The 12,783-nt window shown below is 39.6% G+C and overlaps 2 protein-coding genes across 2 annotated transcripts; both read right to left on the bottom strand.

The window, feature by feature from the left end:
* Positions 1-875: 875 nt before the first annotated feature.
* On the bottom strand, positions 876-3,609 carry LOC117126033. Its single transcript, XM_033273295.1, has 2 exons — positions 1,713-3,609; positions 876-1,439 (listed from the first exon to the last, which is right to left on the bottom strand). Exons 1-2 carry the CDS (start codon positions 3,534-3,536, stop codon positions 1,317-1,319), a joined length of 1,947 nt encoding a protein of 648 aa, XP_033129186.1. The 5' UTR covers positions 3,537-3,609; the 3' UTR covers positions 876-1,316.
* A 1,016-nt stretch (positions 3,610-4,625) lies between these two features.
* LOC117126034 lies at positions 4,626-11,195 on the bottom strand. The gene is made up of 2 exons (XM_033273296.1): positions 9,197-11,195; positions 4,626-5,182 (listed from the first exon to the last, which is right to left on the bottom strand). Exons 1-2 carry the CDS (start codon positions 11,018-11,020, stop codon positions 5,060-5,062), a joined length of 1,947 nt encoding a protein of 648 aa, XP_033129187.1. The 5' UTR covers positions 11,021-11,195; the 3' UTR covers positions 4,626-5,059.
* Positions 11,196-12,783: the final 1,588 nt, after the last annotated feature.

Genomic DNA, 12,783 nt, shown 5'->3' with positions numbered 1-12,783 from the left:
TTCAGTACACACAGGACGTCTGTGGGTGGCTGCCAGCACACACAGGACGTCCGTGGCTGTCCGTCGCTGTCTGTCAGCACACACAGGACGTCCATGGCTGTCCGTGTGTATCCATGCGTGTCCGTCAGCACACACAGGACGTCCATGGCTGTCCGTGTGTGTCCGTCAGCACAAACAGGACGTCCGTGGCTGTCCATCAGTACACATATCAGCACGCTGGTTCTTTGACTCAGCACGCTGGCCCTTCCTGATGAACCCTAAGGAACGAACACTCAACCGGATTGGAAAGATATGAACTCGATCCGTAAGGAAAGAGAACTGATGGTATGAACGGTGACACAAAGGGTTGCGGATGACCCAATGATACTACCAGACTTCGATCGTTGCCGGATGTGACGCACCGGTCCAACAAAAGAAGGATCGAAACTTGGAGATAACCTCACCAAAAAACTAAGAAATGTTCTAACAAAGAACAAAGAGAGTAAAACCTCAAAAGAATGAAAGCAAAACGAAAATTATCTTATTCAGATCTGATGGTTACATTATATAGAAGTTCTAGTCAAAAGACTTAAAGAAAAATGTGGTAAATCTAAACATAGAAAATGATAAAATTGACCAGATCTGGTCAAGGTACGAAATCACACTTTGACTAGTTTAAAACCCTTCAAATATCGTCCAGGTTCATTGCTTCCTGAAGCATGTCCTGCGGACTGGGCCAGTACACAAGCAGGACAGTCCAAAGTAGCCAGTTTTGAAGTGTCACGGCCTATCTTGAGTTCCACTCGTCCGAATCCAAATCTGTCTCGACCGTTGCTCTTAAAATGCCAATCAGTACGGGAAATACGAGCTCCAGTTTGGTGAATTCGATCGTCTGGACATGGGTATTGATGAAACCTCAAACTGGACATCCGGGCGGTACATGTGGTACTGTCCAGAAATGTATAGCAATGACCTAACTCAGGATCCGTGCGTCCGAATGCGATTCCGTCTCGACTGTTCTTCATCAAATGGAAAACAGGACGATGAAGACAAAGTCCAGTACAGTGAAATCGATCATCTGGCCATGGTTCCAGCCAAAGCTTACATCCGGATGCATTTGGGACAGTCCGGTCAGTCTGGCCAGTATGGTGAAAATCATGAACCTCGGTTGAAAACTTCAGAACATCCTGAACTTCATGCTGGTTCGGCTCCATGTACTGATCCGTGGACCGCGGTCTATCATTCCCTCTTTCTTCAAAAGGATTTGTCCTCAAATCCAATGTACCTATATCAAAAAGAGATAAATCAGATACAAAGGAATTAAAATTCAAGGGAAATTAAGTAAATGAATATAATGGACAGAAACTTCCTTGGAGTTTTGAAGTCATTTTTATCAAGGAATTCCAAGTACTTTGGGGTCCATTGGTGCTTGCTCTCCTTAGAAACTGATCATGCTTATCCTGTTTATTCAAAGCAAAGTGCTTTTGGTTTAGACAGGAGAATGACCGAGGAAACACCTTTGGTTCATGGAGGATCGGTTTTGGCTCAGGTCGATTCTTTCTGGGGCATGAATCTCCTTTAGAAATCTGGTACTCGCGGATAGATGGACTGAAGAACCTCCGGTTTGGAAAATTCATAACTTCTTCATCCGTGAAGCTTTTCATGCGTTTCCAAGCCTCAGTGAATCCTTGATGAGTTGTCTTTCTTGTAAAGTTGGATTCAAGACAAAATACCTTCGGACTGTTGAGATATCCTTCTTGGACTGAACCTCTGTCGCTGGCACCAAGGTAGCCGGTTTGAACAACAAAGCTTCTCCAAATCTGAGGTTGTTGGGCACGGCCAATTCTTTCATTCAGAGGCTGAACCTGTCTTTCCTGGATACTCAAAACAAACACTAAAAGACCAGGATCAAATGTGCAAGATAAATATTTGTTCAAATCACAAATCAAGATATCTTTTCCAAGAACAAATTGCACATTTTTCAGCCTTTCAAGGTGCTCATCAAAGTAAATATTACAGACAATAATTTTATCAAGATATGCAACAACAGTATTCATTTTCAAAATGGGCATATCCTTCCCAACATCTGAACACACAAGCTGAAGTTCAGTTTGAGAATCATTTATCAAAAGTTCAAGGCATTTCTCAAAGAATGTGTTGTAAACCAAAATATCATCAGAACTCAAGACAACACCATTATCACGAAATGATCTCAGAAAATGCCAAGTATTATCAGTTTCAAAACTCAAGAGATCAGGCTGCAAAACAGAACCACAAAATTCAAGATCACGAAAATCATTTTCAGTTTCAAGTGATTTCTGTTCCAACAACTTCTGAATCAAAATTTCGTCCAAGGCATAAGAGGATGCAAACAATTCATCAGTGATCAGTACATGTCTAGAAGAACTCAGATCAAAGCTATTTCCTTTGCAAACTAACGAATCAAGAGATTTTTCAGCACAAAAATCAGTTTGTTGCAAATCAAGATCAAATGGCCTTCCAAGAAGATGAAAACCTTTGTTATGTTCCAAGAACTGATCAGAGCTCAAAATAATTCCAGAAGTAATGCCATTGACATTTTGAAAACGTGATTGATCAAGACATTTATCAGGTTCAAAGATTTTTAAAGAATTAATCATGTTATCAAAAACAGATTTTGAAACACAAAAATCTTTCATCTTGTCAAGACTAAAACGAGTTACATCATCAGTACTGACGTTCACAACCATTTCAGGCAGAGAATTAAGAGAAGAAGGTTCCTCACAGTGCTCTTGAAGATCATGAAGCAAAGGGGCAGGAGATGAAGGAGCAGTAGTTGTGCCGGAATCAAAGCAAAGATGGCTCTCCATAAAGGTGGATATGATGCTTGTTGCTTCTTCATCAAAGACTGGATCAGGTTCGTCCTCCTCATCAAAGATAGGTTCTGGGACTTCATCCAAAGATGTCCAAATGTCAAGACATGGGCACTGATGTGGAATATCCAGTGGCTCTTCCTCAAAAACCTGTTGAGACAAAACAAGGCTACTCGGATGCTCCGGTTGCAAAATAGTTAGTTCTACATTAGCCTGTTCATTATCATTTATAAACTCAGATTCAAGATAAGGAAGGTCACAACTTTCTTCACAAGACATCAAACTTTCAATTGGTTCTTCATCAGTTTCATCAAATATAGGTGAAGAATCTGAAAAATCTTTAAATTCTTCAAAACAGTTTTCAGATTCACCTTGGGTTTTCTTACTGATGGAAAAGGATGGCTCAGCTACTTGGGCACGTGTGGATGTGCTCTTCTTTTGGCTCTTGCTGACGTCCTTGAGGGCTTTGTCCACACCCTTCACAAAGTTATCACAAAATTGTTGGACATCAAACTGAAAATGTTGCATTTTTGGATCAGCCACATCTTTGGAGGTATTGACATGCTCTTTGCTCCACCAAATTGTTTTTTTCTGCACATCAACAAACTCATCAAAAGTATTCAAAGCATATTTAAAGGAGGTTTGAGAGACAGAAAGTCGTGGGTGCTTCTCCTTGTTACTTTTCCTTTGGAGACCAAACATCATAAACCTGAAAAATCTCAACACAAAAATTAGTAGATAAAAACCTCAGATTTAGGTGATCACACACAAGTTTCTACTCAATGTTCTGAGAGAACAAATCAAAGAATCCCAATGGGCAAATCCAAGCTAACAAGGGAATTTTCTCAAGATAGATAGATAAGAGATTTTTGATTTTTTTAAATCCGTTTTAACCACCTCAAAGGCTGGATTTCTACTCAGCCAGCAGGCTTTCTCTTCCACCACCAATCCCCAAATGAAACTTTCGATTTCTATTTTTTTTTTTTATGTGGATCTTTCTTTCTTTTCTTTTTTTGATTAGATCTTTTTTTTTTGATATGGTGGATGGTAATGAGGGGCCCGGATTTAAGAAAGGTAGAAGAAGAAGTTTTTATAAGAAAATGGAAGATGAGAAAGAAGAATGAAATAGACAATACCGGAAGAGTGGCTCTGATACCACTTGATGAACCCTAAGGAACGAACACTCAACCGGATTGGAAAGATATGAACTCGATCCGTAAGGAAAGAGAACTGATGGTATGAACGGTGACACAAAGGGTTGCGGATGACCCAATGATACTACCAGACTTCGATCGTTGCCGGATGTGACGCACCGGTCCAACAAAAGAAGGATCGAAACTTGGAGATAACCTCACCAAAAAACTAAGAAATGTTCTAACAAAGAACAAAGAGAGTAAAAACTCAAAAGAATGAAAGCAAAACGAAAATTATCTTATTCAGATCTGATGGTTACATTATATAGAAGTTCTAGTCAAAAGACTTAAAGAAAAATGTGGTAAATCTAAACATAGAAAATGATAAAATTGACCAGATCTGGTCAAGACACGAAATCACACTTTGACTAGTTAAAAACCCTTCAAATTCCGTCCAGGTTCATTGCTTCCTGAAGCATGTCCTGCGGACTGGGCCAGTACACAAGCAGGACAGTCCAAAGTAGCCAGTTTTGAAGTGTCACGGCCTATCTTGAGTTCCACTCGTCCGAATCCAAATCTGTCTCGACCGTTGCTCTTAAAATGCCAATCAGTACGGGAAATACGAGCTCCAGTTCGGTGAATTCGATCGTCTGGACATGGGTATTGATGAAACCTCAAACTGGACATCCGGGCGGTACATGTGGTACTGTCCAGAAATGTATAGCAATGACCTAACTCAGGATCCGTGCGTCCGAATGCGATTCCGTCTCGACTGTTCTTCATCAAATGGAAAACAGGACGATGAAGACAAAGTCCAGTACAGTGAAATCGATCATCTGGCCATGGTTCCAGCCAAAGCTTACATCCGGATGCATTTGGGACAGTCCGGTCAGTCTGGCCAGTATGGTGAAAATCATGAACCTCGGTTGAAAACTTCAGAACATCCTGAACTTCATGCTGGTTCGGCTCCATGTACTGATCCGTGGACCGCGGTCTATCATTCCCTCTTTCTTCAAAAGGATTTGTCCTCAAATCCAATGTACCTATATCAAAAAGAGATAAATCAGATACAAAGGAATTAAAATTCAAGGGAAATTAAGTAAATGAATATAATGGACAGAAACTTCCTTGGAGTTTTGAAGTCATTTTTATCAAGGAATTCCAAGTACTTTGGGGTCCATTGGTGCTTGCTCTCCTTAGAAACTGATCATGCTTATCCTGTTTATTCAAAGCAAAGTGCTTTTGGTTTAGACAGGAGAATGACCGAGGAAACACCTTTGGTTCATGGAGGATCGGTTTTGGCTCAGGTCGATTCTTTCTGGGGCATGAATCTCCTTTAGAAATCTGGTACTCGCGGATAGATGGACTGAAGAACCTCCGGTTTGGAAAATTCATAACTTCTTCATCCGTGAAGCTTTTCATGCGTTTCCAAGCCTCAGTGAATCCTTGATGAGTTGTCTTTCTTGTAAAGTTGGATTCAAGACAAAATACCTTCGGACTGTTGAGATATCCTTCTTGGACTGAACCTCTGTCGCTGGCACCAAGGTAGCCGGTTTGAACAACAAAGCTTCTCCAAATCTGAGGTTGTTGGGCACGGCCAATTCTTTCATTCAGAGGCTGAACCTGTCTTTCCTGGATACTCAAAACAAACACTAAAAGACCAGGATCAAATGTGCAAGATAAATATTTGTTCAAATCACAAATCAAGATATCTTTTCCAAGAACAAATTGCACATTTTTCAGCCTTTCAAGGTGCTCATCAAAGTAAATATTACAGACAATAATTTTATCAAGATATGCAACAACAGTATTCATTTTCAAAATGGGCATATCCTTCCCAACATCTGAACACACAAGCTGAAGTTCAGTTTGAGAATCATTTATCAAAAGTTCAAGGCATTTCTCAAAGAATGTGTTGTAAACCAAAATATCATCAGAACTCAAGACAACACCATTATCACGAAATGATCTCAGAAAATGCCAAGTATTATCAGTTTCAAAACTCAAGAGATCAGGCTGCAAAACAGAACCACAAAATTCAAGATCACGAAAATCATTTTCAGTTTCAAGTGATTTCTGTTCCAACAACTTCTGAATCAAAATTTCGTCCAAGGCATAAGAGGATGCAAACAATTCATCAGTGATCAGTACATGTCTAGAAGAACTCAGATCAAAGCTATTTCCTTTGCAAACTAACGAATCAAGAGATTTTTCAGCACAAAAATCAGTTTGTTGCAAATCAAGATCAAATGGCCTTCCAAGAAGATGAAAACCTTTGTTATGTTCCAAGAACTGATCAGAGCTCAAAATAATTCCAGAAGTAATGCCATTGACATTTTGAAAACGTGATTGATCAAGACATTTATCAGGTTCAAAGATTTTTAAAGAATTAATCATGTTATCAAAAACAGATTTTGAAACACAAAAATCTTTCATCTTGTCAAGACTAAAACGAGTTACATCATCAGTACTGACTTTCACAACCATTTCAGGCAGAGAATTAAGAGAAGAAGGTTCCTCACAGTGCTCTTGAAGATCATGAAGCAAAGGGGCAGGAGATGAAGGAGCAGTAGTTGTGCCGGAATCAAAGCAAAGATGGCTCTCCATAAAGGTGGATATGATGCTTGTTGCTTCTTCATCAAAGACTGGATCAGGTTCGTCCTCCTCATCAAAGATAGGTTCTGGGACTTCATCCAAAGATGTCCAAATGTCAAGACATGGGCACTGATGTGGAATATCCAGTGGCTCTTCCTCAAAAACCTGTTGAGACAAAACAAGGCTACTCGGATGCTCCGGTTGCAAAATAGTTAGTTCTACATTAGCCTGTTCATTATCATTTATAAACTCAGATTCAAGATAAGGAAGGTCACAACTTTCTTCACAAGACATCAAACTTTCAATTGGTTCTTCATCAGTTTCATCAAATATAGGTGAAGAATCTGAAAAATCTTTAAATTCTTCAAAACAGTTTTCAGATTCACCTTGGGTTTTCTTACTGATGGAAAAGGATGGCTCAGCTACTTGGGCACGTGTGGATGTGCTCTTCTTTTGGCTCTTGCTGACGTCCTTGAGGGCTTTGTCCACACCCTTCACAAAGTTATCACAAAATTGTTGGACATCAAACTGAAAATGTTGCCTTTTTGGATCAGCCACATCTTTGGAGGTATTGACATGCTCTTTGCTCCACCAAATTGGTTTTTTCTGCACATCAACAAACTCATCAAAAGTATTCAAAGCATATTTAAAGGAGGTTTGAGAGACAAAAGTCGTGGGTGCTTCTCCTTGTTACTTTTCCTTTGGAGACCAAACATCATAAACCTGAAAAATCTCAACACAAAAATTAGTAGATAAAAACCTCAGATTTAGGTGATCACACACAAGTTTCTACTCAATGTTCTGAGAGAACAAATCAAAGAATCCCAATGGGCAAATCCAAGCTAACAAGGGAATTTTCTCAAGATAGATAGATAAGAGATTTTTGATTTTTTTAAATCCGTTTTAACCACCTCAAAGGCTGGATTTCTACTCAGCCAGCAGGCTTTCTCTTCCACCACCAATCCCCAAATGAAACTTTCGATTTCTATTTTTTTTTTTTATGTGGATCTTTCTTTTTTTTTTTTTTTGATTAGATCTTTTTTTTTTTGATATGGTGGATGGTAATGAGGGGCCCGGATTTAAGAAAGGTAGAAGAAGAAGTTTTTATAAGAAAATGGAAGATGAGAAAGAAGAATGAAATAGACAATACCGGAAGAGTGGCTCTGATACCACTTGAAGAACCCTAAGGAACGAACACTCAACCGGATTGGAAAGATATGAACTCGATCCGTAAGGAAAGAGAACTGATGGTATGAACGGTGACACAAAGGGTTGCGGATGACCCAATGATACTACCAGACTTCGATCGTTGCCGGATGTGACGCACCGGTCCAACAAAAGAAGGATCGAAACTTGGAGATAACCTCACCAAAAAACTAAGAAATGTTCTAACAAAGAACAAAGAGAGTAAAAACTCAAAAGAATGAAAGCAAAACGAAAATTATCTTATTCAGATCTGATGGTTACATTATATAGAAGTTCTAGTCAAAAGACTTAAAGAAAAATGTGGTAAATCTAAACATAGAAAATGATAAAATTGACCAGATCTGGTCAAGACACGAAATCACACTTTGACTAGTTAAAAACCCTTCAAATTCCGTCCAGGTTCATTGCTTCCTGAAGCATGTCCTGCGGACTGGGCCAGTACACAAGCAGGACAGTCCAAAGTAGCCAGTTTTGAAGTGTCACGGCCTATCTTGAGTTCCACTCGTCCGAATCCAAATCTGTCTCGACCGTTGCTCTTAAAATGCCAATCAGTACGGGAAATACGAGCTCCAGTTCGGTGAATTCGATCGTCTGGACATGGGTATTGATGAAGCCTCAAACTGGACATCCGGGCGGTACATGTGGTACTGTCCAGAAATGTATAGCAATGACCTAACTCAGGATCCGTGCGTCCGAATGCGATTCCGTCTCGACTGTTCTTCATCAAATGGAAAACAGGACGATGAAGACAAAGTCCAGTACAGTGAAATCGATCATCTGGCCATGGTTCCAGCCAAAGCTTACATCCGGATGCATTTGGGACAGTCCGGTCAGTCTGGCCAGTATGGTGAAAATCATGAACCTCGGTTGAAAACTTCAGAACGTCCTGAACTTCATGCTGGTTCGGCTCCATGTACTGATCCGTGGACCGCGGTCTATCATTCCCTCTTTCTTCAAAAGGATTTGTCCTCAAATCCAATGTACCTATATCAAAAAGAGATAAATCAGATACAAAGGAATTAAAATTCAAGGGAAATTAGTAAATGAATATAATGGACAGAAACTTCCTTGGAGTTTTGAAGTCATTTTTATCAAGGAATTCCAAGTACTTTGGGGTCCATTGGTGCTTGCTCTCCTTAGAAACTGATCATGCTTATCCTGTTTATTCAAAGCAAAGTGCTTTTGGTTTAGACAGGAGAATGACCGAGGAAACACCTTTGGTTCATGGAGGATCGGTTTTGGCTCAGGTCGATTCTTTCTGGGGCATGAATCTCCTTTAGAAATCTGGTACTCGCGGATAGATGGACTGAAGAACCTCCGGTTTGGAAAATTCATAACTTCTTCATCCGTGAAGCTTTTCATGCGTTTCCAAGCCTCAGTGAATCCTTGATGAGTTGTCTTTCTTGTAAAATTGGATTCAAGACAAAATACCTTCGGACTGTTGAGATATCCTTCTTGGACTGAACCTCTGTCGCTGGCACCAAGGTAGCCGGTTTGAACAACAAAGCTTCTCCAAATCTGAGGTTGTTGGGCACGGCCAATTCTTTCATTCAGAGGCTGAACCTGTCTTTCCTGGATACTCAAAACAAACACTAAAAGACCAGGATCAAATGTGCAAGATAAATATTTGTTCAAATCACAAATCAAGATATCTTTTCCAAGAACAAATTGCACATTTTTCAGCCTTTCAAGGTGCTCATCAAAGTAAATATTACAGACAATAATTTTATCAAGATATGCAACAACAGTATTCATTTTCAAAATGGGCATATCCTTCCCAACATCTGAACACACAAGCTGAAGTTCAGTTTGAGAATCATTTATCAAAAGTTCAAGGCATTTCTCAAAGAATGTGTTGTAAACCAAAATATCATCAGAACTCAAGACAACACCATTATCACGAAATGATCTCAGAAAATGCCAAGTATTATCAGTTTCAAAACTCAAGAGATCAGGCTGCAAAACAGAACCACAAAATTCAAGATCACGAAAATCATTTTCAGTTTCAAGTGATTTCTGTTCCAACAACTTCTGAATCAAAATTTCGTCCAAGGCATAAGAGGATGCAAACAATTCATCAGTGATCAGTACATGTCTAGAAGAACTCAGATCAAAGCTATTTCCTTTGCAAACTAACGAATCAAGAGATTTTTCAGCACAAAAATCAGTTTGTTGCAAATCAAGATCAAATGGCCTTCCAAGAAGATGAAAACCTTTGTTATGTTCCAAGAACTGATCAGAGCTCAAAATAATTCCAGAAGTAATGCCATTGACATTTTGAAAACGTGATTGATCAAGACATTTATCAGGTTCAAAGATTTTTAAAGAATTAATCATGTTATCAAAAACAGATTTTGAAACACAAAAATCTTTCATCTTGTCAAGACTAAAACGAGTTACATCATCAGTACTGACTTTCACAACCATGTCAGGCAGAGAATTAAGAGAAGAAGGTTCCTCACAGTGCTCTTGAAGATCATGAAGCAAAGGGGCAGGAGATGAAGGAGCAGTAGTTGTGCCGGAATCAAAGCAAAGATGGCTCTCCATAAAGGTGGATATGATGCTTGTTGCTTCTTCATCAAAGACTGGATCAGGTTCGTCCTCCTCATCAAAGATAGGTTCTGGGACTTCATCCAAAGATGTCCAAATGTCAAGACATGGGCACTGATGTGGAATATCCAGTGGCTCTTCCTCAAAAACCTGTTGAGACAAAACAAGGCTACTCGGATGCTCCGGTTGCAAAATAGTTAGTTCTACATTAGCCTGTTCATTATCATTTATAAACTCAGATTCAAGATAAGGAAGGTCACAACTTTCTTCACAAGACATCAAACTTTCAATTGGTTCTTCATCAGTTTCATCAAATATAGGTGAAGAATCTGAAAAATCTTTAAATTCTTCAAAACAGTTTTCAGATTCACCTTGGGTTTTCTTACTGATGGAAAAGGATGGCTCAGCTACTTGGGCACGTGTGGATGTGCTCTTCTTTTGGCTCTTGCTGACGTCCTTGAGGGCTTTGTCCACACCCTTCACAAAGTTATCACAAAATTGTTGGACATCAAACTGAAAATGTTGCCTTTTTGGATCAGCCACATCTTTGGAGGTATTGACATGCTCTTTGCTCCACCAAATTGGTTTTTGCTGCACATCAACAATCTCATCAAAAGTATTCAAAGCATATTTAAAGGAGGTTTGAGAGACAAAAAGTCGTGGGTGCTTCTCCTTGTTACTTTTCCTTTGGAGACCAAACATCATAAACCTGAAAAATCTCAACACAAAAATTAGTAGATAAAAACCTCAGATTTAGGTGATCACACACAAGTTTCTACTCAATGTTCTGAGAGAACAAATCAAAGAATCCCAATGGGCAAATCCAAGCTAACAAGGGAATTTTCTCAAGATAGATAGATAAGAGATTTTTGATTTTTTTAAATCCGTTTTAACCACCTCAAAGGCTGGATTTCTACTCAGCCAGCAGGCTTTCTCTTCCACCACCAATCCCCAAATGAAACTTTCGATTTCTATTTTTTTTTTTTATGTGGATCTTTCTTTTTTTTTTTTTTTGATTAGATCTTTTTTTTTTTGATATGGTGGATGGTAATGAGGGGCCCGGATTTAAGAAAGGTAGAAGAAGAAGTTTTTATAAGAAAATGGAAGATGAGAAAGAAGAATGAAATAGACAATACCGGAAGAGTGGCTCTGATACCACTTGAAGAACCCTAAGGAACGAACACTCAACCGGATTGGAAAGATATGAACTCGATCCGTAAGGAAAGAGAACTGATGGTATGAACGGTGACACAAAGGGTTGCGGATGACCCAATGATACTACCAGACTTCGATCGTTGCCGGATGTGACGCACCGGTCCAACAAAAGAAGGATCGAAACTTGGAGATAACCTCACCAAAAAACTAAGAAATGTTCTAACAAAGAACAAAGAGAGTAAAAACTCAAAAGAATGAAAGCAAAACGAAAATTATCTTATTCAGATCTGATGGTTACATTATATAGAAGTTCTAGTCAAAAGACTTAAAGAAAAATGTGGTAAATCTAAACATAGAAAATGATAAAATTGACCAGATCTGGTCAAGACACGAAATCACACTTTGACTAGTTAAAAACCCTTCAAATTCCGTCCAGGTTCATTGCTTCCTGAAGCATGTCCTGCGGACTGGGCCAGTACACAAGCAGGACAGTCCAAAGTAGCCAGTTTTGAAGTGTCACGGCCTATCTTGAGTTCCACTCGTCCGAATCCAAATCTGTCTCGACCGTTGCTCTTAAAATGCCAATCAGTACGGGAAATACGAGCTCCAGTTCGGTGAATTCGATCGTCTGGACATGGGTATTGATGAAGCCTCAAACTGGACATCCGGGCGGTACATGTGGTACTGTCCAGAAATGTATAGCAATGACCTAACTCAGGATCCGTGCGTCCGAATGCGATTTCGTCTCGACTGTTCTTCATCAAATGGAAAACAGGACGATGAAGACAAAGTCCAGTACAATGAAATCGATCATCTGGCCATGGTTCCAGCCAAAGCTCACATCCGGATGCATTTGGGACAGTCCGGTCAGTCTGGCCAGTATGGTGAAAATGATGAACCTCAGTTGAAAACTTCAGAACGTCCTGAACTTCATGCTGGTTCGGCTCCATGTACTGATCCGTGGACCGCGGTCTATCATTCCCTCTTTCTTCAAAAGGATTTGTCCTCAAATCCAATGTACTTATATCAAAAAGAGATAAATCAGTTACAAAGGAATTAAAATTCAAGGAAAATTCAGTAAATGAATATAATGGACAGAAACTTCCTTGGAGTTTTGAAGTCATTTTTATCAAGGAATTCCAAGTACTTTGGGGTCCATTGGTGCTTCCTCTCCTTAGAAACTGATCATGGTTATCCTGTTTATTCAAAGCAAAGTGCTTTTGGTTTAGACAGGAGAATGACCGAGGAAACACCTTTGGTTCATGGAGGATCGGTTTTGGCTCAGGTCGATTCTTTCTGGGGCATGAATCTCC

Source organism: Brassica rapa, chromosome A06 (genome assembly GCF_000309985.2).
Source record: "Brassica rapa cultivar Chiifu-401-42 chromosome A06, CAAS_Brap_v3.01, whole genome shotgun sequence".
Lineage (NCBI taxonomy): Eukaryota > Viridiplantae > Streptophyta > Magnoliopsida > Brassicales > Brassicaceae > Brassica > Brassica rapa.
The sequence above is the reverse complement of the archived record's forward strand: the minus strand, read 5'-3'. Positions and strand labels throughout refer to the sequence as shown.

Excerpts from the sequence above, each read along its gene's own strand:
- LOC117126033 (XM_033273295.1), bottom strand. The coding sequence starts at position 3,536 with ATGATGTTTGGTCTCCAAAGGAAAAGTAACAAGGAGAAGCACCCACGA. Across the intron at positions 1,440-1,712 it reads GATATCTCAACAGTCCGAAG|GATAAGCATGATCAGTTTCT; the intron begins GTATTTTGTCTT and ends TTGAATAAACAG.
- LOC117126034 (XM_033273296.1), bottom strand. The coding sequence starts at position 11,020 with ATGATGTTTGGTCTCCAAAGGAAAAGTAACAAGGAGAAGCACCCACGA. Across the intron at positions 5,183-9,196 it reads GATATCTCAACAGTCCGAAG|GATAAGCATGATCAGTTTCT; the intron begins GTATTTTGTCTT and ends TTGAATAAACAG.